The sequence below is a fragment of the Oreochromis niloticus genome, linkage group LG3 (assembly GCF_001858045.2).
Source record: "Oreochromis niloticus isolate F11D_XX linkage group LG3, O_niloticus_UMD_NMBU, whole genome shotgun sequence".
Classification (NCBI taxonomy): domain Eukaryota; kingdom Metazoa; phylum Chordata; class Actinopteri; order Cichliformes; family Cichlidae; genus Oreochromis; species Oreochromis niloticus.
In genome coordinates, this window is record NC_031967.2 from 55896662 (window position 1) to 55923726 (window position 27065).

The following is a 27065-nucleotide window of genomic DNA, read 5'->3' on the forward strand; positions in this document are numbered from 1 at the left end:
GTGTTGTGGTTCTATTGGTGTTACTGTATCTGTTGGTGAGACAACATTTTTGGAGGAAACGTGAAGGTGACACTCAGAATTATTACTTTAGAAAGTTGTGTAAATTTCTGTATCATGTTTTTTTTTTTTTTGCAAGCATGTTTAACTGTTTTCTTGAATTAAGTCTTTCTTTTCTTGAATTAAGTCTTTCTCAAGACTTTTGGTGGGGGGGTGGGGGGTCACATTCACTGACCTCTCAATATCACATCACCAAACACAGAGAGTCATATATTTTTACAGTATGTGAGTTTAAAACATTAAAATGACTGTAACGCTAAGACTTGGTTTAAGAAGGTTTTCATACAAACAAACAATTTTAAATTACCTGATTAAGTGCTTTTTAAAATAAAATTAGTGCATCTTCTTCAGTTCCACAAGCAACATTTAAAGAGCTAATTTCTTAAATATTTATGCACTATGTACACGGGCATACACAGTCACCTGCTAATTAAGTACACAAATTTCTGCAATTTCACTGACCAAAACTAGAGTCCAGAGTTCAGCCGTATTTTTTGTTAGTTAATTCCATTTAATAATTTGTCCCAAAAAAGCACCAACAGAGGCGCCGGTTTAGCTCACTTGGATGAGCAAGAGACCATGTGCCAGCCTGGGTTCAAGCCTGACCTGCAGTTGGTTGTCTTCCTTTTTCTCTCTCTCCCTCTGCTTTCCCGTCATTCTTAACTGCACCTATCTAATAAAGCCAGATAAAGGCCAAATAATAATAATTTTTTTTAAAAAAGCCCCAGCAGTACATAAATTGTCCAGAGGTCAATTTCAGGGACTCCAATTACACTGAGGTGAAGCCCAGAAGACAGCCACATGTGTTGTCTCAACTTGATTAGAACAGAACATTATATATATAAATAAATATTAATTACTCTCTGTACAGTTGTTATTAAGGGTATAATTGGCAATACAGGCCAAAACTGTTCAACGCAACAGGCTATAACAGTCTATTGGAATTAATTTGCTTTTGGAGCTAGCCTCAAATGTACATTAGAGGAATTGTTATTTTGTTATTATGTCTTTCTGGCTATATTTGCTATGTTAGAAATGCTTCCTTCCTAACTGGTTTGTTACCAGGCTTTTCTATTAACCCTTTCCCTTCTTGGCAGACCCTGCACTGAGTCATACAGTCTTTAAAAGCTCTTTGAGGCAAGCCAAGAGCTAACTAAGTCTTGTGGCCAAACTAGGTTACTCCACCTTGATCTTATTACTGTTACACACCTCCCATCCAAAACTACACAAAATTATTATCAATGTGTTATTAAAATATATTCTAAAATGAACCTGTAACCAGGTAAATTGACCAGAGAAAGATTTTGTACATATACATATATTGTTCATATTCTACAGCTGTAGTAGTTGGGACTGGTGTTTCTCCTCCTACACTTCTCTATGTCTGCTACTAGCAACTTGGCCGGAAGGGCTAGGTATTAGTTGTTACAGCAGCAGTAGCACGACAGCTAATGTGCCGGTAAATTTGACACATTGTTATGCATCTTCTTTTACTTTTCTTTTTTTTTCCTGTTAGTTTTTCCGCTCCACCTTGTTGCCACTTCTTCCATACTAAAATTCTACAAGGTGCAATAGCACACAGGTAAAATAGGAGCGGGCCAGATTGCGCTAAGAGATTTGATTCGACAAAAGCCCAAGGTATGATGATCTAGATGACCAGTATATCCAGCACTACAGACTAACTAGTCTTAAACTTTTATACTGTGGCAAGCTCAGACAAGGAGGAGACAGAGACTTTTGTTTTGACCTGCTATGCCTGCTTCAGCCATAATGCTAAACTACAGGGAGCACAGTCTTTTATGAGGAACACCCCTTCACCCTCCATAGCAGCTAGAGGTGGTGCACAGGCACAGCCGTCTGAATCACAGTGCTCCGCTAACACATTAAACACAGAACACATATCACAGCAACCGTAACATAGAACACATAGAACAATGGTTAGCATCAGGTAAGTAGTCCCATAATCCCTTGGGCCAGTGGCCTCTCTCCCTATCCCGCTACAATATTTTGCTCCTACATTAACATGCAGCTTAAACAAATTACTGTATTTATATTAGATTCAATTTGTTTAAATGGCAACATTTGTGAAAACTTAGTTAAAATCTATAAATGTTCATGCTGTAGTTGCCCTGTGTTTGTAGATGATAGTTGACTGTGAAGGTTGCTCTAGGCAGGCTGGAGTGCATGCTTTTGAGCCTTCGGCTAAAGTCAAAGAAGATGCATAAAAAAGTGTCAACAGACGCTAACATATCTGTGGTTGCCAAGCTTCCTGTTTGTAATGAAGACACTTCTACTTCACGGGTTTTAGAGCAGGGTTGTTAAGAAAAGGAAAAGAAAATGTAAATGAATAGTCTGTCCAAACACTAAAACCAAATCCCAGAAAATTCCTCTCATTATAGTTCGCCTGCAAACCAACTTTATATTGTAGTTTTATGTAGTTATTCATTTTGTAGTTTGAAAGACATGCTGACCAGTAGGAACATTTTTCAGCAAGTTTTCATAAAATGTCACAGTTCTGTGGTCAGTCAGTTCATGAGTATGAGTTGTACTCATTTTTCACGGAAGAGTGATTAGAAAAAAATACAAAAAGTACAAATGTTGAAGGCCTGACTGTTTCGCACAACTAATAAGTATATTTATGTAAAAAAAAAAAAAGTGTCTGAAGGAATTTTTTCAGTTGCATGAAGTTCAACTGAAATTAAGAGCTTCGTGGTAGCTAGGAACAGCTAATCAAATGCACCTAATTAACGATCATCAGCAACTGTGAATACCTCTACAAAAGGAAAAATATTGGCAGTTTGCTTGTCTGGAGCATTTACGTGTATGTTAATATAATGTAATATTCAATGTGTGAACATCACAGCCAGATCACCCCAAGGTCAGACAGTGCAATGCTCAGAGAAATTGCAAAAAACCCAAGAACTGCATCTCTACAGGCTTCAGTTTGCATGGTAAATGTGGAGGTTCATAAAGGAAGAATTAGAAAGAGACTGAAATGTCACAGTATGCAGAAGCAGACTGTATGTATTGTGAATAGTGGACCCAAATGCAGAAGGAACATGGAACCAAACTTGAATTAACAAAAAGCGAGCCATTTAACATGGCTGATGGAGAAATGCAAAGCAATGCACAAGGCAAACAAAGACGAGAATAAACAATAACCTAAACTGGGAAAACTAAAAATAAACATGAAAAACCCTAAACATGAAACTCATGAGACACCTAGTCTTGCTACTTTTAAGATTAGATTTAAAAGTTTTTTTCACTTTTTTTTTTTTTGTAGATTTTGTAGATCCTCTTCAAACTTCATTAACGTTTATTTGACCATGACCTTGATCTTGACCTTCAATATCAATTTTGCCCAAGTTTCAGACAATTTTGCTCCAACCATATGGATAAAGATAATTTACCAGTTTAGTATGTAGTGTTCAAGGTCACAAGTCAACATATCACTATATATTCAGTCAGACATTGGGTATGTAGTTTTTTATAGTTCATTGGGCCAATAATGTTGTAAAAGTAACATCCATTTCATGTTGTTTGATTCTGGATTCTAGTAGCAGTTTGCTCATATGTTGCTGCACAGTTGGAGGTCTTCATGAGACCATCACAAAAGGGCCTGAATAACTCTAACATTCATTCTAAACATATCAAAAATATTCTGTTACTGTCAATATCAGGTGAATGTAAGACTGGTGAGTATTCGAGCCAGAAATCAGTCTTTAACTTTAACACACTGAGACAACCTCACATTCACACCTACAGACAGATAGGAATTGTCATTTAACTTGACATACAAATTTCACAACATTAATAGTATATTTTAAATTTGCATGTAAAACCACAGCAGCTACTTCCTCCTGTTGTTTCCTCTGAAGTCATGTGTGTAGCTAAAGAATGATTTATCATCACAGTGGTGATGATAGTGTCTGTATGGTCTGTGTTTTTCTTCCGCTTTCAACCCCCCCTTCAAAAAAAAAAGAGTTGGTGTTTGTCTGGAACAAATAAGATAAAGCAGATAAGATCACAGAGCTTCTGAAACCTGCTGAATCTTTGCATAGTTATTCATGGGAAATAATAAATCATTTTTTCCCCAAAAAACACACATGTATGCTGACTATACTTCCATAAGCATCACTAAATGTTTTCATGTTCTCTATATGTTTTATTGCACAGCGTATGATCCAGCTACAGTCTACTCATCATACTTCTTTGGATGTGTAGTTTAGCTTACACAGGAAATGAGCAAGCTCCTTAAGAGATGGTAAAACATTATACAAAACAAGAACGTATAACTATTCAAAGCCTCTTTTTTAGTTTTTTAGTCTTTAAAGTAAATGGACCGTGTGTTTGTCTGTCAAACTGTCCTTCAACAACAGGAATAGTTTTGCATGATTAAGACCCGTGAAACCACAGCAGCTATTTTTTTCTTCTTGTTTTTTCCATGAACTGATGTGTGATGGTAAAAAGAGACGTTACACCTCAGTACCGATAGTGTCCAAACAGCCAATGTAGAAGTAAGAAGAGACATTATTAGTTATTAACAAACCGACGAGACAAGTCTTTTAACGTATTTTCAATCAGTAATCAATGGATGGTCACAGTTTTTGTATAAAACATCAGAATAGAACTTTTAAATCACTCTTTGTCAATTAAAGACACAATGTCAATAAAATTGATGAAAATTTGCATGAAAATCATTAAGTAACACATAAATGGATCCTGTGCATTTTCTGTATGACAGAAACAAAATGTGGGTCTTCATGGTACTTTGTAGTAAAATGTTTTTGGCAGTTTAAATAATAAAGAAATAATAACTCTCCTTTTAACACAATCCTCAATACTGACAGCACCTTTATAAGCTTCACACTCTGCATTGATGACCTCTGTATGTGTTTTATTGTGCAGGGTGTGATCCAGCTACAGTGTACTCAGAAGTGAGAGCAGACAACATCAATTGTGGACAAACAGACATCAGACCAAACAGGTCCAGAGGTACAGCTGCTCTTTATTCAGTCAAAAGAAATCAAGTCTATTTCCTGAAGATTTGAACTGTTCTCCTAAAAAACATAATGTGAGCTAGAAAGCATGATTGGTCAGAAAAGTACCCATGTCCTTTATTTGAGTATGAAGATCTTTACACACAGGACATTTAGAATTTGTGCAAATGTTTTGTGTATTAAAACAGAATCGCCTATTCTTAATGCAGCTGTACACACTTACCGCACAGTTACACAGGATGAACTTGTAGTATTTAACTTTTCAGATCAAGTTGAGTGTGCTCGTAGCTTAAAACATGCACTAGTAACGAATATACACTGATATGTTAGTGTTTTCCTAACACTAACATTAAGACTAAGAATACTAAGAACAAGACAGTCTCTACATGTATTTATCTATATCCTCTTTCATTTAGGGGGCTTTTTTTAAAACTCTGACCTCAACCTTAATATATAAAAAGAAAACAGAATAATTTAATATGGCACCCCACCAGGGACATCAGATTTTTAAAAAATGGAATATGTTCTCTTCCAAGACCCTGATTTACTTTTGCGAGATCCTGCAAAAGTTTTTAAAGTCCATGAACATCCGGGTCAGTACTGAGACCTTGGAATCTTTAACTTCCCTTTCATCTCAAAAATTCTGGAAAGAGTTTGTACAACATGACACTAGCTTATGTCATTACAAATATCCTGTCTCAGAGTGACGCTGAAAAACTAGTTCATGTCAGAGTACTGACAGGGACTAGAAAGAGAGAGCATATTTCTCCTGTTTTGGCTTCCCTTCGTTGGCTTCCTGTTAAATCCAGAATTGAATTCAAAATCCTGCTCCTCACATACAAGGTCTTAAATAATCAGGCCCCATCTTATCTTAATGACCTTGTAGTACCATATCACCCTATTAGAGCACTTCGCTCTCGCTCTGCAGGCCTACTTGTTGTTCCTAGAGTATTTAAAAGTAGAATGGGAGGCAGAGCCTTCAGTTTTCAGGCCCCTCTTCTGTGGAACCAGCTTCCAGTTTGGATTCGGGAGACAGACACTATCTCTACTTTCAAGATTAGGCTTAAAACTTTCCTTTTTGCTAAAGCATATAGTTAGGGCTGGACCAGGTGACCCTGAATCCTCCCTTAGTTATGCTGCAATAGACGTATGCTGCTGGGGGATTCCCATGATGCATTGAGTTTTTCCCTTCCAGTCACCTTTCTCACTCACTATGTGTTAATAGACCTCTCTGCATTCAATCGTACCTGTTATTAACCTCTGTCTCTCTTCCACAGCATGTCTTTATCCTGTTTTCCTTCTTTCACCCCAACCAGTCGCAGCAGATGGCCCCGCCCCTCCCTGAGCCTGGTTCTGCCGGAGGTTTCTTCCTGTTAAAAGGGAGTTTTTCCTTCCCACTGTTGCCAAAGTGCTGCTCATAGGGGGTCATATGATTGTTGGGTTTTTCTCTGTATCTATTATTGTAGGGTCTACCTTACAATATAAAGCGCCTTGAGGCAACTGTTGTTGTGATTTGGCGCTATATAAATAAAATTGAATTCAATAGCATTGTTTCCTTGCAGCGCTCTCTAATTGAAGCTTCTTGATCAGCTAAATAGACAACATTATACAATTATTTTAACACCTCCTGAATACCGACAGCATTTTTATAAGCGTCACACTCTCAGAATCAGAATCAGAGAGACTTTATTTATCCCCAAGGGCCAATTAAGAATGACCTCTCTATGTGTTTTATTATGCAGAGTGTGATCCAGCTACAATCTACTCATCAGTGAGAGCAGACAACATCAATTGTGGACAAACAGACATCAGACCAAACAGGCCCAGAGGTACAGCTGCTCTATAATCAGTCAATATAGCCTCGTCTCTTAAAAAAGAAAAAGTCCTTTAAAGTCAACATCAGGTGAACAGTTTAGTTTGAAAGCAGTGAAATGATCTCTGACAATTTTTAAACATGCATACACACATCTCTGCCTCCATAGAAATACATGCATTAGAAGGCCCAGCTCCCCCTGAGCACTATGGAAGCTGCACCAAGGCTTCGTTCTAGAAACAAGAAGTCTGTACATGTATTTATCTACATCCTCTTTCATTTAGGGGGCTTTTTTTTAAAACATTAAACTCAACCTGAGAGACATCACTTCCTCCCAGCAAAATCTAGTTTAGTGTACCATAGAAAGTGCTCATGAAGTCTTTCAGCGAGCTGTAATCACTAGATGGTGAAAGTTTGTATAGAACAAAAAAACAGAACTATTTAAGACAACATGAGACAAGTCTTCTAACACACATCCTGACAGCACTTTTAAAAACTTCACTATCTGCAATTGTGACTTCTGTATGTGTTTTATTGTGCAGAGTGCGATCCAGCTACAATCTACTCATCAGTGAGAAGAGACAAGATCACTCATGGACAAAGAGACATCAGACCAAACAGGCGCAGAGGTACAGCTGCTCTTTATTCAAAGGAAATCAAGTCTACGTCCATCTTTACTTAATTAGCCTAACCATAGCACTGTAGCTAGCTACCACATTGCATTACAGGTATAGACCGACTTCACTGAACCTCTGAACGTCACTAATATTGAGTTAATTTAGTTAAGCTAATACTTCCTGTTTTAATTTTTTCACAAATACTCCAGACAGGACATCGTTTATAAGCAAACCTGTAACTCAGCTAAACCTCATAAATCATCTATGATATCAACTTTATCGTGTGGGTGAACAACCATGCTGATCGCTTTATTGTTGCTGAAAGAATTTGGATCAATTGGAAACTCTGAAGTGTTTGTTTCGTTTTTGGGACTGAAGGAAAATCTGTACTTTATGGTTTGATCAAGAGTTTTTAAAGTGAAAAACCAACAACATCAAACGTAATTCATAGTCTGGAAAATAAATGCCTAAAGTCCCGTCACACAGAAAGGTAAATAATGTTTATTATAAATGCTTCGTATTATCTAATAATGACCAAAAAGTTGACTAAATCTCTTGCTGTGGGCTGTGGGTAAGTTGATTTGCTGAATGATTATGTTGAAGATAAATCTTCATGAAATGGTCTCATTGTTATTATCAGCACATGAAAATATAAAAACTTAAGCTGAGGCCGGGCTCTCAGGGTTTATGCTCATATTTAATGGTTTGTGAGACCAACATTAGCATTCAGTGTGAGCACAGGAAGTCATGTGAACATTGTGAAACGGTTTAAAGTGAAGGCAGGTGAAAGTATAAAACCGCAGGCTGTCAAAAAGGAGGCGAGAGTTCACTGCCTACTCATTCTTCACTCTTTGGTCAGTTGCAGCTTCTTTGGATTTTCTTTATACTTCATTTAAATATTTGTTTTCATGCTGCTCAGTAGAAACTATTTTCATATTTTTGCTTTAATTTCTGTGAGTTTGCATTGAACACGAAACAGGAGATGTTTATATGTTCAATGCTGTACGAGTGCAGCTCAGTGATGTGTTTTAATAACACTGATGCTCTAAATCACACCAGTAATGTGTTGTCCACAAATGAGACAATTTTTTTTTTTTTTACTGAATGACTAGAAAGATCTTTTAGCTGCTCCTGTGGCACACCGTCTGGCCAATCATATTCAAAGACAGAGTAGGATTTTACCATTATGTGAAAGACAGAAGGGGGAAGCAGAAGCTCTTAAGACAGCAAACGTAGTGGTTCAGGCCAGCTACACAGACAGAGCACCATAGGGGGATCTGGATTTAAATGCAAGCTGATTAGGAAAAAGTGAAGAAATGAGTGAAAGCAGAACAGAAACAGTAACTAGACTAAAGGCTGCAAAGCTTAGTGCAGAACTTGCAATTTGAAAATATCCATCAGAGCAGGCTCAACAAACCTGCACACATCTAAAGAACTGCTCATCTGTCCCTGCAGCTGGAGGAGAGCTTGCTCCTCCAGCTCCCATCCACTGACTCTGGTAAAGTGTCCTATTCTGTACTTTTGCAGCAGCATCTACTGCAACCCAAACCAAACTCTCTTTCACACTAAAACCTTATTTGTGACAGTTTTACTAAAAGTTTTACAGATAGAGTTTGTTGTTTTCTCACTAAAGATCTGCCCCTGAATAACCTTTACATTATTTGAACTGTGAATGGTCCCTTATTGTTTGAACACTGTGTTTGTGTTTTCAGAGTTTCCATCTGACCAAAATGGCTACTTCTCATGAAGTAATCCACCAGTCCAACCACTGGAATCCAGCTGCTGGTTCACACAGGCGCTCAGACCAGAGGGCATTCATTATAAAACAGATTTATATATATTATGTTTGATCTTTTCATTAAACATACTCATATAACACGAATTATAATTAATATGTGAATGTAATGTGATGCAGCATATGGAGGACACTCAGTAACTCAGTGCCGTCCTCCCCACAGCAGTGATCTCTGCAGGAAACTTCGGTCTCACTTGTTCTTCTTCTGCGGTTCTGTGGGTTTCACAAATATCACTGAAGGAAAATGTGAGTCATGACTAATTAACATGCATGTCATCGGCGCAAATCTAAATAAAACTATAATAGATCACACACAACTTGACCTACATATACAGTGCCTTGAAAAAGTATTCATACCCCTTGAACACATTTTGTCGCCTTACAAAAACAAACTTAAATGTTTTTATTGAGATTTTCTGTGATAGACCAACACAAAATAGCACATAATTGTAAAGTGGTATGATATGTGGTTTATAAATTTTAAGCAAATAAATATCTGGGAAGAACTGTAAATCAATGAGTCTATAATAATAAACCTTTTCAGCAGTTTTCCCCCGTTTGTCTGACATCGCTTTAAAGTGAATGACAGCACTAACTGCTCCCTCTGCAGGTGAGGATGAGTAATGCAGTTATAAACTGTTTATTTTCGAGCAGACTCTTCTCTTCACAATGTAATTATACATTGTTATGTAAAGGTTTGCCAGTACATCTGAAAACTAACATCCACTTTCTCACATGACAGAAGAGGTTAGTATTTCCTCTGTTTGAACAATATGTGTCACTAACTGGTGATTCTAGGTGGGTCATGTATGTGAGGTAGGTGAGGTGCTTGAAGTGCAGAATAAGCTAGACTAGAAAAGAACTTCATATATATGCAAGTTCATTATGTGTTTGTTTAATGGTGCAGAGTGATGGTAGTTTGTACCTGTGAGCACAAACACCAACAATGGAAGAAAATAATCCAACATTTGAATCCATTTATTCTGAGCTGACTGAGAGCCAGGCTAAAAATAATAATCATCACTGCTGTCGACATCCCACCCTGTGCTGATTAAAGTGAGAGAAGGTCAGTGAGCAGGTTTTCCATCAGGTTTTCCTGCAGTTTGATTCTTGGTTCAGTTTAAAAGTTTGACTTTAGTTCAGATTACACGTTTGCTCAGTGTGTTTGTTCACTGTGGACTGATTCCAGATCAGATTATTCAGGAAACAACAGCAGATATCTGAAGACACTTTATTTACAGTCAAATACAGAAACAAAAACCTGATTAAAGACTTTCTCAGTAGAAGGAGCAGAGTGGAGGAGACATGCTCAGAAAACAACATCAGACTCAGCTCACAAAGTTTTTGATCAAAGAAAATTCATCTGTACAGAAAAACTCACTAATTAATAATAAAATAAAAAAAAAGCTGTAATATAAATAAAGAGTTTCACAGTACATGTAATCAATAAAAGCTGCATACAATGAACACACACAGATGTATGAATGATGTGTCATCTATTTAAACTACAGAAACAGTCTGAGGCTTCAGCTCAGCAGGAGGTCACGAGCTAACAGCTACACTCACAGTAGAAACAGGACACGTCTGTAATTTACATGTTTTATATGTTTTATAAAAGAAAAAGAGTCCAAACTTCTCATGAACAAACTGACTTCCAGCTGCTGTTCATGCAGCTCATCAGGACAGTGAGGAGCTAAAGACAAACTTTCACCTGAAACCAGGATTAAAGCTGAAAATGTTTTCTGGATGATCGTCGACGCTTTGCACCAAACAACAGGAAGAAAAAGACTTTTGGACTGAAAGCATCTTTAGTTAAAGTTCAACATGTCCAAAGGAAAATGTTCAAGACTTTCACAAAGATGCTGAACAACAAATTCAGGATGTCCTCGTCTGTCTCCACTGGATGATCTGTGTCACCTCTGAGAAGCTGGAACAGCAGCAGGAGACTCACTCACAGCTGTGCTCAGAGACATTTTAACCTCACACTGTTCAGCAGGAGAAGGCTGGGATGAATCCTGACTCTGTTGTTTATGTTTTTTGTAGATCAGAAAACCAACAGCAGAAACAACAAACACAGCAACAAGTGACAAACTGAGCATCAGTCCAGCACGTCTTTCTGACTGACCTGCAGGTGAGAAACAGGTGTGAGGTGTCAGCTGTCAGGTAGGTGATGAGTGAAGAACAGAACAGAATCCATTTCCTCTTCAAACTGCTGTCAGACATTATCTACTGCACTCTGATCACATCACTCAGACCAGCTGCTTTCTACAAAGTCTCATCAACAACATCTTTAGAAACAAACATCAACAACCAGGAAGCAGCTTCACCTCTGATCACACACACACTCAACTCTACTCACTCACCTGGAGAAACGCTTAACCTGATGATGCTGATGGGATCAGTCTTCAGATGAGCTCTTTTCCTGCGTCCTTTCCCTCCCATGAAGACTCGACACTCATATGTTCCGCTATCAGCAGTCGTCACATCCTTCAGAATCAGAGACACGTCTCCATCCTTCATCTGTCTGTCCTGCAGATCCACCCGGTTCTTAAAAGATGGATGCTGCTCTTCTGGTTCAAACTGTTCATCTCGGTACAAAAGCACATGTTCTGACCCCAGATCAGTTCTGCTCCACTCTACTACTGTGATGCTTTTGTTCTCATTTGGAGCTCGAGACGGCAGCGTGAGGTTCTGTCCAGACTCGACTGTGATGATTTTCTGATCTGAAAGAGGGAACAACACAAAACAGAGAGGTTAAAGGTCAAAGTTTGAACTGTTCACCTCTACAGCAGCCAACCAGAGAGAGGATAAGAGGTCACTGTCCTCTGATTGGCTAACCTGAAACCAGATTAATAAATAAATGTCACACATTAAATCAAAGTTTCACTTTTTCCCCTTAAACTCCTTTTCTGACATCAGACTATATCTGGCTTGTGATTGGCCAACATTCCTTCTATCACACAGGTGCTGCTTACTTTACAAAGACACTTAAATCTCACCTGCAGTTACAGACAGCAGGAGGCAGACACACTCCAGAGTCCAGCAGAATATTTTCACAGCATCCATCTTCTGTTTTCTGTGGGTTTCAACATCAGAGTCTCATAATGAGCTTATTTTGTAAAGATCCCAGAGAAGCTGAGTTTACTCTGATTCAGTTGGCATCTAATTATCCCTCCAACAAACAGGATGGGTCTTGGGTTTCTTGTGATTTAGTCAACGGCATCATATTTCACACTGAAGCTGACACATCTTTGATAAAGCTCCACCAGATGACATGAAATATGTGGGTTCTGCAAAACAATAGAAAATACAGGAGTTAGATTTTCAGTTAGAGCTGAGAATCTCTCCTCATTTTATTTTTCTCTTTTAAAGCATCATTGAATTTAATGTCTAATATATTTGCTTATAATAGTAAATGTATTTAAATATTTTGTAGTCAACAGGATTTATGGATCAGTTATGTGTAAAGTAAATAAATTTGCTATTTTAAAAGTAAATTTATGACATTTTCATTTTTGTTCCCACTGTGTCTTCAGCCATCTGCCACTAGATGACGCTGTAGCCCCACATTATTAGCTCTGTTCAAATGGCTGTGAATACATTTAGCTGTGGTCACTTATAGAGATGTTTGTCATGAACTGTAGAACCATGTGCAACATTCATAATGCAGGGAACAATCTGCCACATGCTGCAGTCACATTTTTCTGTTTTAGATGTTAAAATGGCTAATTTAACATTAGATCAAATGAGATATTTTAACATTAGATGAACATCTTTTGTAAGAAGATTAGTTATTTAAAAGGCTTTTTCCCCTTCACTTCAAATTATAACCTAATGTGTTCATAATGTACATGTCTGCACAGTGAAGTGACTTTTGAGGTAGGATTTATGGTAGAAAAATGTAATCGGTGGTTTCACTTCACACAGTCTGACACTGAACATTAAATTTAATGTGATACCTGAATGACTACTCCATAGTTTAGACTAGTTGAGTAGTGGTGTATTCTCAGTGATTTAGTTTTGTCACGGCTGGGGCAGCAGTCGTGTGGTAGAATAAATGAGGACCCAAGATGCAGACGGTGATGGAGATGCGAGTGGAGGTTTATTTACAGTGAAAATAACAGAGGTGAGGGCAGAACTGAACATAAACCTAAACTGGGTGAAACTAACAAACAAACCTGAGACATAAGGTCAGCGGGAGAAACTCAGAGATGGCAGAAGAGGACGGCTGGACAGAGAGACGCAGAGGAACATAGTGAATGAACACAGACAACGCGACGAGGAGCACAGGCAGACACACAGTATGAATACACACACCAGGTAATCAGGAAATGGCACACAGGAGGGGACACAGCTGGAACTAATGACACTAACTAATGGGCATAACGAGACACAAACCTACAAAGTAAAACAGGAAACTCACAGACTGTTTTCTGTACAGTTGTGTCCTGTATTTATTCTTATTGTATTCTAATTTTTTCTTCAGAACTTTTGCACTGTCCACTTCCTGCTGTGACAAAACAAATTTCCCACGTGTGGGACTAATAAAGGTTATCTTATCTTATCTTACAACACAAACTCGGGGATACGAACAGAGCACAGAGGACAGACGCAGGTAGGGCTGATAGAAACACTCAAGCACTAAACACAAGAACCAAACCCTAAGAACTAATACCAAAATCACAATTAACACAAAACACAAGGTGACACCAAAAGGAAACACAAATGCTGGACCATGACAAGTTTACTAAGAATGTAATCAGCAGGAACATCCCCACAGATACACAAAAAACACCTTTGTCACAAAGGTTCACCACATCATTCACACACCGCCGTGTTTCATTTGGCACAGTTTAAAAGCCTTACTGCCACAAAAGCATTTATGTTTCCAGTTGGAATCAAACCAGCAACCTGCTTGCCAAGTCAAAGTGTTAATCACTATGAGAAACACCAACAATGATCCTCATGAGTGCCTTGAGGCGACTGTTATTGTGATTTGGAGCTATAAAAATAAAGTGTAATTGGCAAATAGCAGGAAGGATGATCCTGTGTTTTAAAGATTATAATCTTACCAGGTGTTTAACTCAAGGAGAAGTTCCTAAAGTATCTTAGCAGTGATAAAGTTCATCTTCTCCACAGAGGTGATGTCACGGTTAACCCGGGTTTTCTGTACTATGAAGGCGGCGTGGACGATGGCTTCTTAGTGGAATTTATGCACAAAGAGTTTAATTGGACGAGTGGTGATGAATACTTGCGCGTGTGAAATGAAATTATTTGCTCAGATTGTGTTTGTTTTCCTCACAGGCGACTTAAACATTTTATATGTGCATCTTATTAAGCCGTCGTTACTGAAACCTCTGACTGTGCTGTGAGAATATTAGTGCATTCATTTGGTTTTTCCACTGATAGTTTGTATAATCTCTTATGATTTTCTGTAACTTTTTTCTTGCTTTATATGTATTTCATATATATTTCTTGTTTCTGCACAAACAAACCAGCAGCACTCAGAGCGCACTCAGTGATAAAATCATTACTGGAATTCAAAGGATTGTTTTCTTTTGTTTGCTAAATCAGCAGATCAGCAGTTTCCTGCAGCAAACATCTCTGGAGTGGCTGTTACTAATGGCAAAGGATGTTTGCTGAAGAGTTATTTGATCCGTGAAATGCCCCTTTCAGATTAGTTATTTGCTACCTACAATTAGACTCACTTAGATCCACAATACTTGAAATGTGCACTTCCCTTGTATTCTTATTCCTGTTTATTCTATTTAGCTTGAGTTCACGGCTGTGGGAAGTAAAGAGGAGCTGCAGCATGAAAGCAGCCTCACAGCATCGCTACCAAATGCAAAAATAGATAAACAGATAAAAGTGTCTGAACACTTTAACACGATCCCTGAAGAATTTTTTTTATTTTATTTTATTTATTTTTACCAAAAATGTGTGAATCAGGTCAGTGAAGTCACATCTGCAGTATGATAACCTGCATCCAGCTGATGGAGACGCTTTGGCTTATTATCAGCTACACATGAAGCAGTAATTTCACAGCCCTGCCTTTGTTGCAGGAACCTCTTTAACTACGTTGCTGTTTATGCTGTTTACTGTTGGCTTTTAAAATGTTATCCATGTTTGGATCTGTTCCGGTTAACTGTGCGCTAACAGGCCATATCCTCACTGCTGTGTATTAAGAGCCTGACATACTTTTAATGGATTCACACTGAGTTTGCTCACCTGAGCTTGTGGCTGACGTGTGCGCCCTGTCAGCTTTATTCTTATATTAATTACATAAAATTACACAGGCGTGTAAAAAGTAAAAGTGCACATGTAGTTTACATTCAGAAGGAGTGTGTGCACTCATGTAGTCAAAGCAGAAGAATTACAATCATTCATGCTCTCCAGTCTGGATTGAAGTGACTGATGACACTTTGATTACAGACATCAGTCTGCAGTCGTTGTTCTAACGCTGTATAAACAGATCAGAGCTCTGTGCTGCCGCTAACAGCCTGAGCTGCTTCTTTCACATTAGCTCTAAAGTGCAGTGATGATAGCATTAGTAGTGTTAGTGGTTACCTTCAACAGATTATCCACAGCTGCACTTTAAGGATGAGGGAAGATCCACTGCAGTGTCGCTTCATGTTCTCATTCAAGTGTGAATAGTTCGGAGCAGCAGACACACAGTTTCTCTTTTTACAGCGGGAATAACATGGACACTCCCTGTTAAATGACTCAGCAAGAAAGTAAACAAGGAAGCATAAACATTAAGTCATTTACTTATTTCTCCTTTAAATGACTTTAAGGAGATTTTGAAAACTCAGTTTTTTTTTTATTCTGAATTCATGTGTTGACTTGGCAGGAAAGTAACTTCTCAGGTTTGTGAAAACTAGTGAACTTTTTCTGAGACTAGAGTGGAGAAGAGGGTGGTGATGAGACTGATGAGGTTAGCATCAGTCATTGCTGCTGATGAGGTGGAAGGAAATCCAGGAGGAAGACGACTAAACAAAGGAAAGAAGGAGAGGTGAGAGTGTATTGTGCCCAAGTCCACCTTAACAAAACTGGCACAAGCTTGTCTGTCTGCTTGTGTCTGTTCTGGTTTCTCTGCTGTGCTTTATTTCATGAGCTACACCTGCCTGTGGTGAGCTTGGTTATCAAAGCTCCCTCCTTTCCTTCTAGCAGTGTGTGATAATGCAGAACTGGATTATCTTCCAGTACTGAGTAAATACAGGCACCAAGATATCAAGTTTTAAAGGTGGAGAGCAGTGTGCCAGGATTCATGAGATCAAACATCAGTTGGTGAACACATTTGAATGATCATTAAATCACTGTGAGATTTGTTTTTTATTGGAAATAACGGAAAAAATCACACCTTTGAGCTTTTCATGGATTTTGAAACTGTTTGTTTTTAGACACCTGGAGTGTAAATGTACCCGTCTCTAAAGCACTTTGGGTGAAACTAGCCCTCCGTGGCATTAATGTTAGTGTTATATTACCCTATGTTCTGAGAGTTTGGGGCTCCTGGTTTATATTTGAACAAAGGACCAGAATTTGGAACCACTGCTTTACCATTATTGTAAGAAAAGTGGCCTAACTGCACAATGTTGCTCTGAGGCAACAAACAAAAACCTGCTGTCTAAACAAATAAACCAGAATCTGTCTGTAAACAACATGTGGGTGCACATATTAAAAAACTGCTTATTTTAATGTAAACATTTATAAAAATGATCTCAGTCTTAGCTTAGCTGTAGCCACCACTGGGCCACGTGCAGATCTGGCACCTGGAAGGAGTGCTCCACCCTCGGGTCAAAGGTCTCTGCTACGCATCATTTTACTCAACACTGAGGTGTTGGTGTCACAACATAAAGAAAAAAAACTTTAAGGCACAGCATAATCACCAAACTTTTGTTGCTTGAGTGCAACGGCGAGCTAAAGAGGGTTAGCTTGTTTTTAAATGTACTTTTCAAGTCAAAGTGGAGCTTTGCTTTCAGACTTCACGTCTGAGGTCGATGGTTTTGCCACAGCAGAGACTTTGAAGCAAACACATCACTGTTTGCTCTGTTTTCCACTCAGCTCCATGGTGTGGAGGTATCTCCATGCTCCTCCTCGTGTTCCTCTTTCTCACTCACTGCAGCTTAAATGTATTTGCTCAGGCCTTTTGTCACATGATCACAGGACAGGTAAACAGCAGACCAGGGAACATGTGCAGACACGTCTCCTTTAGAAACAAACTAACGCATCAATCCCATCAAGCTGATATCAATCAGATACCAAAACCAGTATCACTCATGTTGTTTACGACGTGTTTGTACCTGAAAACTGAGATGAGTGAAGGAAGGAAAAACCTAGAGAGTGAAGGTTACACCAGGAGCTCTGCCCTTGAATGTGTAATTCAGTTCTTATTATCATCATATTTATTATAAAGCACCAGTTTCGGGTCCTGACCCAGGATTCAAATCATGAAAGTAGTTCTCCACATTTCCCATCATCACATTTTATTCTCTGTGTCGTTGTTTTAAACTGTAGACTCAGATCTGTCTGTTTAAAGGCTGAATAAGAGAACTGTGTGACAAACCTGGTTAAGGAAAGAAGTAAATGAATTTTCACTCACTCAAACAATCATGGTGGAGTCCACAGCTGAGCACAGTCCTCTTTCTGACAAAGTGAAACTACTGCTAGTTCCTGCTCCTTCCTCCTCCTTCCTGCTCCTCCTCAGCTGCTCTTCCAGACTCTTCTCACTGAATCAAACTAAGAAACTCCACAAGGACAGACTGCACTTTTTTCTTGTCTTTGCTCAGAAATCCAGGAAACACAGCAGAAAGTGAAAGTCAGAAATAATATGTCCATAATAATCATTATATGGAAACATCTGTTTGGTCAAGCTGGAAACTCTCAGAGTGTGTTTATTTTGTGCCAGCAGGACATCGGGCAGCATCCAAAAATGCAACGAGACAACATGCCTGAAGCCTTAAAGTTCATGAACAGGAAGCTGAGTTTCCAGTTCAGCAGCTTTTTATCATATTAAAATATGTACATGTAGTTTCCATAGAAAGTCTTCCTTCCTGTCAGCTGTCCTGGTGTGTGTTTATTTTTCTAACACTAAGGAGGTTTGCAGAATCCAGACATTCCTTTAAACTCTGACAAACTTTGACAAATGATCACAAGTCGCTTTGCTGTTATTGTGTTTTGTTGGGTGCTGTGTTTAGTGTTTGTCCACCTGCACTTATCAGAAATGACTCTGTGATCATCCAGCTTCTGGTTTCTGATTAACTCGGGCCGACTGCACAGGTTCTACTGCAGAGATAAAGAGACAATAAAAAACACTCTGAGTGGTTTATAATTTCTATACAAACAATAAATATCAACCTGATCTATTCAGCTGTGTTGGTCTTTTGGATTTGACTTTCTTTATGTGGATCATTTTGTAGTTTTGCAGATGTAGCCTCCTGACAGGATCGGTCAGATGGTTTTACAAGTTTTTGATGATTGACGGCTTTGATGAGAAACACGTTCCTGATCTGTAATCATGTTTCTATGAGTCAGACCTGCCACGAGTCACGAGTCACCTCACAGTTTTTGCACTGTAGAGAAAAAATGTTTAACAAACCTTTTTGTGTTATAGATACTACTGAGGTTATTTCAGTTATAAGACTGTGCTGCCTGCACTGACGTCCTCTACGTGTGTTTCAGACAGTAATGGAGCTGGAGTCTGCTCAGCAGGGAGAAGTGAACACATCAGTTATGGACGTTCATCATCAGAGAGCTCAGAGGTACAGCTGCTACTCTTTCTCCATCAGGGCTCAGAGTGATAGCAGCAGTATTAAGGTTTTGAGCCAAGTTGCAGATGCTGTGTGATCTGATACTGTTCATATACTCTTCATACATCAGCAGAAAATGTGTCCAAAGTTCAATATGTTATGTGATCCAAGTTACATTATTGTAACTGTGATGCGTTCACTGACTTGTCCTCATGCTTTGCTGTATATAAAGAGAACAGAGAGGCTCTGCTTTGTGCTGATATTCTCCTCCTGTGTGTTTGTGTGTGCAGAGTTTCTACCAGAGCCAAATGTCATCGACTCCTCACTGAAGTCGTCCACCAGTCCAACCACTGGAATCCAGCTGCTGCTCTCTAACTGGTCCACACAGCAGCTCAGACCTGACACATTCACTGTAAACACACTGGTTTATATTCTGTTTGTTCTCCTCATGAAGGAAACCTCACACAACCACTGAGGGCAGAAAGTTCAAATGGAGAGTTTTTGTTATTATTTTCTTTTATAAAGAAGCAGAAGCAGAATGGTACCATAAAGATTTTATTTATTTTTCATACTTGAGAGAACAAGTATTCACCAGGCCTTTCAGAATAAAAGCATGACCAGGACATCATTTATACATAAACAATAATAAATCTTATGTGACTAAAATGTAGATGTAATCCATGTTTTCATGTCTTCAGTAACTTTGCTGTTATTTATGTTATTTCTAAGTGTGCTGTCGTCTCCACAGCAGTGATCTGGTTTCTCTGCAGGTTCAATAAACTTTGGTCTCACTTCATCTTCTCGTGTGCTTCTGTGGGTTTCACAAAGATGGAAAACGTGAGTTGTTGTGTTGAACCCAAACACACTTCAGTCCTCTTCAGAGCAGATAACAAAGACAACACACAGGTTTACTTCAGCCACAAAACAAAAGCAGGAAGAACATTTTCACTTTCCCAACTTTCACAACTGTCTTTATGTAAAATGTATTTGAAATCTTCTGAACATGTTGGTGATATTGTCTTTAAGAAAAACTGAGAGTAAGTGCATCACAGACATGTGTGTTTATGGTAAAGCGCCCCCTGGTGGAAGGTTGTGGTCATGAGAAGCTGATTTAACAGAAAAAAAAGATGAGTCTAAAGTGCAACAGCAGGCTCTCAAACTGAGTGCACCACTGAAAGTTTAATGTCTACACTTTATAACTGAGTTATATATCTGAAGAAACTTCACACGAACATCAGAAATTGTCATAAACTGAATAAATTTCATAAAATGTCTTCTGTATACACTTTTTAAAAAAATCAGGTTTCTTCACACCTGGTGTTCACATTCTCACATCCAGGTCCAACTTGCTCAGTTTCTGACATCACTCAGGATCAGAAGTGCTCAGCTCTCTAAAACAGTCCCGTCCTGCAGCTGAGCCAATCCTGTGATAAGCAGCTGCTGGTTAACCAACCAGAGAAAGTGAAGTTTACCAAGGAGGACAAAGACAGAGACAAACCAGGGCTGAATGAACAGTTGTGATGGGAGGATAAAGGATAACCTTTATTAGTCCCACACATGGGAAATTTGTTTTGTCACAGCAGGAAGTGGACAGTGCAAAAGTTATATAGCGAAAATTAGAATACAATAAGAATAAAATACTGTACACAACTGTACTTTACAGTAATGAAAGTTAATCTGTAAATCGTGTCTCTCGTTACAGTTTCAAAGTCAAAGCGAGAGAAAGTCAGTGAGCAGGTTCATCTGCTCAATGCTGCCTGCAGCTGCTGTTCAGCTGGTAGGAATATTTATTCACTTGTTGTTTTACACCCGTCCGGGGCGACCGTGGCTCAGGGGGTTGGGAAACGTATCTGTAACCGGAAGGCCGCAAGTTCGATTCCCGGGCTCTCTGTCCTGGTCGTTGTGTCCTTGGGCAAGACACTTTACCCTACTGGTGTTGGCCAGAGGGGCCGATGGCGCGATATGGCAGCCTCGCTTCTGTCAGTCTGCCCCAGGGCAGCTGTGGCTACAACCATAGCTTGCCTCCACCAGTGTGTGAACGCGAGAGTGAATGAATAGTGGCCTTGTTAAGCGCTGTATAAATCCAATCCATTATTATTATTATTATAGATCAAAAAGCCAAGAGCAGCAACAATAAGCACAGCATAAACTGACACAAACTTACACGACAAATCCATCCTCTGTGAGGTGTAGGTCTGCCACTTCATTCGGCACACCTATTTAACTGCTGGTTAAACCACTGAATAGGTGCAGAGATATCTAAACAGCCAATCACACGGCAGAACTCAACCCTTTGGCATGTAGACATGATGAAGTGGATGCAGTGAAGTTCAAATTGAGAACCTGCTCTGAAAAGGAAGATGACTCACATAAACCAGAATCTGCTGAAAAATGAACTTTTTAGAGATTTAAATCAGAAACTGAGGAGATTCATGTGGGTAACTGTGGAGTTACAACACAGGTCTGATGAGTTTTGCAGAAGCATGATCCTGTTGCTTCTGCAGAAGGGAGAAGTAACAGTTCGTGGTGGTGTATTGGTCAGGGGATATCTTAATGGCCCATTTTGGACCCCACACTGAGGACTGTTCAAAACCCACAGCCTAACTAAGCATTCTAACTGACTGTGTGCAGCACATTATACCCACAGTGTGTCTGTCGTCTGGTGGCTGCTTCCAGCTGGATAAAGTGCCATGTCAAAAAATCAAATCATCTCAAACTAATTTCTTGAACATGACAATGAGTTAATTGAAATACTCCAATGACCTCCACAGTCACCAGATCTCAGTCCAACAGAACATCTTAGGAGCTGGTTTTAACAGGAGATCCACATCATGGACAAATCTGCAGCAGCTGTGTGATGCAGTCATTTTAATATGGACCAGAATCTGTGAGGAATGTTTCCAGTAGCTTGTTGAATCAGTGCCATGAAGAATTTAAATATCTCAGAAGCCAAAAGGAATCCCAACATGGGACTAGCAAGGTATACCTAATAAAGTGGCCGCTGAATGTATGCACTGTGTGTAAATAGATAGAGGCATCAGTCACTACATGATAACAGCCAGCAGGTGGCAGCAGTGGAAGATCATTAGTTTTCCCAATACCTGACAATTTTATGTGACCTTTGACCTTGAATGTTACAGGAGAACAAACAAACTACGTTTCCTCCTGAGACCTGAGCTTTTGTTTAGGATGTATTTTTACACATCTGGAAGCTGGAAGCATGTCCCAGGTCCTAAAAGGCATCTGGAGGACAGCTGATGGAGGATGCACAGGTTAAACAGCTGTGGCCACAGCTGGAATATAGAAACCACGGAGCGAGGATTCCTTCAACATCTCATCCTCTTCATTCAGATTATTTCAGTTCTTTAAGATGATCAAACCTTCTGCCCTTCACTGTGTTATTTTTAAAAAGATGTGATATCTGTCACATGATCTAAATCATGAATTTAACCAAAAGTGTCTCTAAATAAAACATGTCATGAACACCTGAGATGATAAAACCCAGCTGCAGTCGGTCTTTAACAAAACTGTTCATGAAGCAGTTGAGTCAAACATCATTTCACTGACATCACTTTTAAAGGAAGATTTGAAAGACGTCTCATTTTCCTCCCCTCCTCTGCTCACATCTCTGCTGCTGTAGAAGCTCTGAGGAAAGACAAATTAGAAAATAAGCAGCGGTTACAACAACGCAATAAATACCAAAGGAAATACGACTTGATGGGAGGGTGAAATACATGAGTGTCCTCCTCCTCTTCTCTTTTTTGTGTTCATAGGAGCAGTCTGTTTTAGTCTGACCTTTGACCTTCAGAGGTTACATTTTGTTGGATGAGGTTTAAGATGAGTGAAATCACTGAAAAAATGTTGGAGATCAGTGTGCTGCCGTTCTCCCTCTCTAGCTTAATGTGAAATTAAACAGCTTTTTTTCTTTTCTCCTTTCTTTTTATAAATTTCACTATAAACAGAAACATTTTTGGTATGAAAATAAATACAGTTCTTAAATTTGTTCTGAAGGAAAAACATGGCCTAACCCAGTATTAGCGAGATGTACCTAATAAAGTGGCCAGGGAGTGCAAGCATGGTGTAAAGGCATCAGTAACAGAATAAAACAGCCAGTAGGTGGCAGCAGAGGAGCTTCAGTTGCCTCACGGTGATGCCTTTCATCTGACCTTTGACCTTTGATGTCACAGGAAAAATAATGTAGATAACGAGCTCCATCATCATGGCTGAGACCAGACAGAGAGTTACAGCAGCTCAGTAAATATCTTAAATAAATAATAATAGTAAATATCTTACACCTGAACTCCTGCTGTGTCCTACACACGCACACACACGCTGCCACCATCTTTGATTTAACTAAACCGGGTCTGCAAAGCTTTGCATACCATGAAAGGATCTTTAGACGACTTCACACAAGTGCATCTCTGTAGCCTCTGCACTGTTGAATTTCCACAATCCACCAACATGAGTCCATAAAACCAACATTACTGTGGCAGCTGTTTTTGGTTTTCATGGTTCATAATTAGAGTGTGTTGAAGGTTTGATCACTTTAGTTTGTTTGTTTTGAGGAGGTTTTAGCCACGTAAGCCAAATGTATTAATATTGCACTTTGCAAGACAATAAACCAGTCACAGAGTGCTTTAGGGAGGCAACAATAAGGAAAAAGCTTGTGCATAGTCACGATGAACACACAAGGACCAAATAAAGTAACTATAAGTAGGTTATAAGATGTTTAATGTGTAAATTCTGGAGAAAGTGCTACAGTTCATCAATGGCATTTTTAGAGTTTAAAGCTCAAAGAATTTAAAAATAAAAACTTTTCTGTAACCTTGATGTTATTTTAACTGAGACTGGTTCTGCTGCTGGGCCACGTAGGCCCTCAGAGCTCAGGAACTTTATCTGTAACAATAACTTCTCTGTATTTTCTTCTCATTTCACATTCACTCACCCACAGAAAGCCAAGACAGAGGGTGTGTTAAATTCTCCCAATTCTTTCATCTTTGGGCTGAAGGAAGGACAATACTCGTTGTATAAATGCTTAATCAACAATTCTCATTATTCCATACAACACTTTTGAGCATAAACCATCTGGAGGGGAGATGAGCGCGGGAGGGTGTCCGCCTGATCTTGACGTGTCTGAGCGTTCCTCACATTCTTATAGCTTCAGCCACCCTCCAAAGTCTAAGTTATGACCTTGGCTTCCTGTGCAGTATGTTCTGTTCTTTTCTAATCAGACAAATGAGGCCATGACTCTCTGAAAACAGTATTTCTTATACCTCAGCAGTAAAATGCATCATAAAACAATATCATCCATTAACAATAAATCAGCAGTCTAATGTAATACAAATCAGTTTAATAACTGTAATAGTTATCACCTTCTTCTAATTCAGGAGAATAATGCAAACTAAAACTACATAATAATTTCACAATCTTTAATTAGGGGTATAACGTGGCATAAGGCAATATAATAATCTCACAGGTGTGTGAAAGTGTGAAGTGGTTTTGTAAGTGAGGCTGAATATTTTAGATTACATGTGCTCAAAGAAATATCCATGGGTGGAAATTTTTCTTCCTTATTCATGATGGAGGCCATGGCACATTAGAAGTGTTCATCCAGACTCTCTAAGCGTTTTAACTTAATATTTTTTAATGTTATATGAGTTGTACAAACTCTCCATTAACTTCAGGCTCTGCTTTAACATTCTGGTGCTGACAACAGTGTGTGAATGTGAGAGTGAATGAATAGTGGCATTGTAAAGCGCTTTGGGTGCGCTATATAAATCCAATCCATTATTTAAAGGTCTACATGCACGGACATGATCACCTGCTGCCAACACCGTCACTCACAAATTTTCATCCAAAGTTTTTATAATAAATATTTTCAAACACTGGACTGTCACATACGATTTCACTAACAGATACTTTAGCTCTCTAATAGTGCTTTATAATTTTAAAAGCTCCATTTATATCACAACATGATCTGAGCACAAATGATCAACATGGTAAGCTTCAAGCATCTACCCCAGTTTAATATTATGCCAGTGTTCTGCACTCTGTGCTTGGATATTCTATCGTGCTCTTCTAGTATGATTACATTTTGTTGTCAAACAAAATTTCCAGTTTATATAAACTAAATAAATAAATAACAGTGACCTTCACAAAGACAATTTTATTGCATAATGCAGGGGTGTCCAACTCAAGTCCTCGAGAGCTACTGTCCTGCAGCTTTTAGATGCATCCCTACTCCAGCACAGCTGAATTAAAGGGTTGGATTAGCTCTTCAGCATGTTTAGCAAAGGCCTGATAACAAGCCATTCATTTAATTCAGGTGTGTCGGAACAAGAATGCATCTAAAAGCTGCAGGAGTTGGAGTTGGACACCCCTCGTCTAATGCATTCAATATGCCAGTCTGTCTTTCTCTGACTGATCCCCTATTAAGTGACAGTACAGAGAAGTAATAGCAGCAGGAGAGCAGTTGAGATAAATACACTCTGGTTCACCAGAAGCCTATTAGGATGAAGCCTCATTTTTTTTGTTCTTTAGTGTTTTTGAAGATCACAAAACCCACAACAACACCAACAACTAAAACAAGGATTCCAAAAACCGACAGACCAACTTTCAGTCCAACAGATCCATCCTCTGTGAGTCCTCCTGTTGGACCTGCAGGTGAGAAACAGGTGTGAGGTGTCAGCTGTCAGGTAGGTGATGAGTGAAGAACAGAACAGAATCCATTTCCTCTTCAAACTGCTGTCAGACATTATCTACTGCACTCTGATCACATCACTCAGACCAGCTGCTTTCTACAAAGTCTCATCAACAACATCTTTAGAAACAAACATCAACAACATAAAGCAGCTTCACTTCTGATCACAGACACACTGAATTCTGAAAAGTTACCTGGAACAACAGTCAGGTTGATGATGGTGATGTAGTCAGCAGTTCTCTTCCTCTGGTTTGGTCCTTTCATAAAAACTTGACATTCGTATGTTCCACTGTCGAAAATCATCACATTCCTTATCATCAGAGACACGTCTCCATCCTTCATCTGTCCGTCCTTCAGATCCACCCGGCTCTTAAAATATGGATGCTGCTCTTCTGGATCAATTTGCTTGTCACGGTACAAAAGGATATATTTTGGCTCCAGGTCAGGCCTGCTCCACAATATAGCTCTGATGGAGTTATCTGGAGCTCTACATGGCAGAGTGACACTCTCCCCAACAGTGGCTGAGATATTTTTCTGGTCTGTAAGAGGAAAAAAGATCAGGCAGGTCAAAGGGCAACTTCCAGTTTCTACATGGCTGATCATCGAGATGAGCTTCTCGATGATCATGACCATATATATTTCTTCTTACCATATTTCTTTGGTACTGGACCTGAGACACATCTTCTGTCCTTCGCTGCTTCAGAAATGCAAAACTCTTACTATTTATGCTGCTTTGAGATGTTAAAATCTGTACTGTACATACAGCAAAGCTTTCAGAACTCACCTGCAGATGCTGAAACCATGAAGATGATGCAGCAAAACAACAGAGCACAGTGACCTAACGCAGATGCTACAGAATACATGTCGTTGTTCTTGAACTCCCACTGCAGGTGTTTCAAAATAATGTATCCAGTCAGTGGTGCAGTCCGAATGTAACAGACAAACCAAAACTGTATGGTGCAAGGTACGGTTGCTGCAAGCGCGACTTCAAAAGTAGTGATGACACGTTCTCCTACCGAGAAGGGTCTGGCTGCAGCCACTGGGGAGCGCCATATTGGGACCTCCACATAACCGAGAAGGGTTTGGCTGACGTGTATGGTTTTAATTCTAAATCTGATAATGACTTCTTATTGGATGCCCTTGAAACACGCTTTTTTGTTCTGGTTATCCAAATACCCTAATCTCCTGTTATTAGTTGGAGGCGATTTTAACATTGCTCCAGATCCTTCACCAGACAAATGGCCACCTAGCTCAAATAACTCTGTCCTGTTGTTTAAATACATTTATGCAAAAATTTCATTTAATAGACATTTGGAGATTTAAAAACCCTAAAGCCA

At 39.1% G+C, this 27065-nt stretch overlaps 2 protein-coding genes and 3 long non-coding RNA genes across 9 annotated transcripts in view; 2 read left to right on the forward strand and 3 right to left on the reverse strand.

Annotated features, from left to right (window-relative positions):
- The window catches only part of LOC109201182 (uncharacterized), a 35898-nt gene extending 17567 nt beyond the window's left edge, over window positions 1-18331 (reverse strand). The window contains exon 1 of the long non-coding RNA XR_002061207.2: window positions 17882-18331. This is a non-coding gene — a long non-coding RNA (uncharacterized LOC109201182). The remainder of the gene's footprint in view (window positions 1-17881) is intronic.
- The window catches only part of LOC102078610 (uncharacterized), a 43920-nt gene that overhangs the window by 6105 nt on the left and 10750 nt on the right, over window positions 1-27065 (forward strand). The window contains exons 3-6 of one of the 3 annotated variants that reach the window (XR_002061201.2): window positions 4966-5052; window positions 6800-6886; window positions 7413-7499; window positions 9200-9831. This is a non-coding gene — a long non-coding RNA (uncharacterized LOC102078610). Of the gene's footprint in view, window positions 1-4965; window positions 5053-6799; window positions 6887-7412; window positions 7500-9199; window positions 9832-27065 lie in introns of those variants that run through there. The other 2 variants (XR_002061202.2, XR_002061204.2) reach the window with 2 other exon arrangements.
- On the reverse strand, window positions 10498-16019 carry LOC102080772 (hepatitis A virus cellular receptor 2 homolog). Of its 2 annotated transcripts, none has more exons than XM_025903668.1 (4): window positions 15850-16019; window positions 12282-12358; window positions 11646-12005; window positions 10498-11407 (listed from the first exon to the last, which is right to left on the reverse strand). In XM_025903668.1, the coding sequence occupies exons 2-4, from the start codon at window positions 12346-12348 to the stop codon at window positions 11196-11198; spliced, it is 639 nt and encodes a 212-aa protein (XP_025759453.1). In that variant the 5' UTR covers window positions 12349-12358; window positions 15850-16019; the 3' UTR covers window positions 10498-11195. The 2 variants fall into 2 exon arrangements, with proteins under 2 accessions (XP_025759453.1, XP_005462670.2); XM_005462613.3 differs by having other exon boundaries at window positions 12282-12572; window positions 15850-16009.
- Window positions 18942-19822, forward strand: LOC112844201 (uncharacterized). The gene is made up of 2 exons (XR_003216924.1): window positions 18942-19040; window positions 19319-19822. It is a non-coding gene; the product is annotated as an uncharacterized LOC112844201 (long non-coding RNA).
- On the reverse strand, window positions 24526-26643 carry LOC100711789 (hepatitis A virus cellular receptor 2). Of its 2 annotated transcripts, XM_019356756.2 has the most exons (4): window positions 26513-26643; window positions 26378-26422; window positions 25923-26267; window positions 24526-25685 (listed from the first exon to the last, which is right to left on the reverse strand). In XM_019356756.2, exons 1-4 carry the CDS (start codon window positions 26589-26591, stop codon window positions 25549-25551), a joined length of 606 nt encoding a protein of 201 aa, XP_019212301.1. In that variant the 5' UTR covers window positions 26592-26643; the 3' UTR covers window positions 24526-25548. The 2 variants fall into 2 exon arrangements, with proteins under 2 accessions (XP_019212301.1, XP_019212302.1); XM_019356757.2 differs by lacking the exon at window positions 26378-26422 and having other exon boundaries at window positions 26513-26642.

Coding starts and splice junctions, on each gene's coding strand:
- LOC100711789 (XM_019356756.2), bottom strand. CDS start 26,591: ATGTATTCTGTAGCATCTGCGTTAGGTCACTGTGCTCTGTTGTTTTGC. Junction 26,423..26,512: donor CATGGTTTCAGCATCTGCAG/GTGAGTTCTGAA, acceptor TTTCTGAAGCAG/CGAAGGACAGAAGATGTGTC. Junction 26,268..26,377: donor TCCAGTACCAAAGAAATATG/GTAAGAAGAAAT, acceptor TTCCTCTTACAG/ACCAGAAAAATATCTCAGCC.
- LOC102080772 (XM_025903668.1), bottom strand. CDS start 12,348: ATGGATGCTGTGAAAATATTCTGCTGGACTCTGGAGTGTGTCTGCCTC. Junction 12,006..12,281: donor CCTGCTGTCTGTAACTGCAG/GTGAGATTTAAG, acceptor TCCCTCTTTCAG/ATCAGAAAATCATCACAGTC. Junction 11,408..11,645: donor CAGGTTAAGCGTTTCTCCAG/GTGAGTGAGTAG, acceptor TCTCACCTGCAG/GTCAGTCAGAAAGACGTGCT.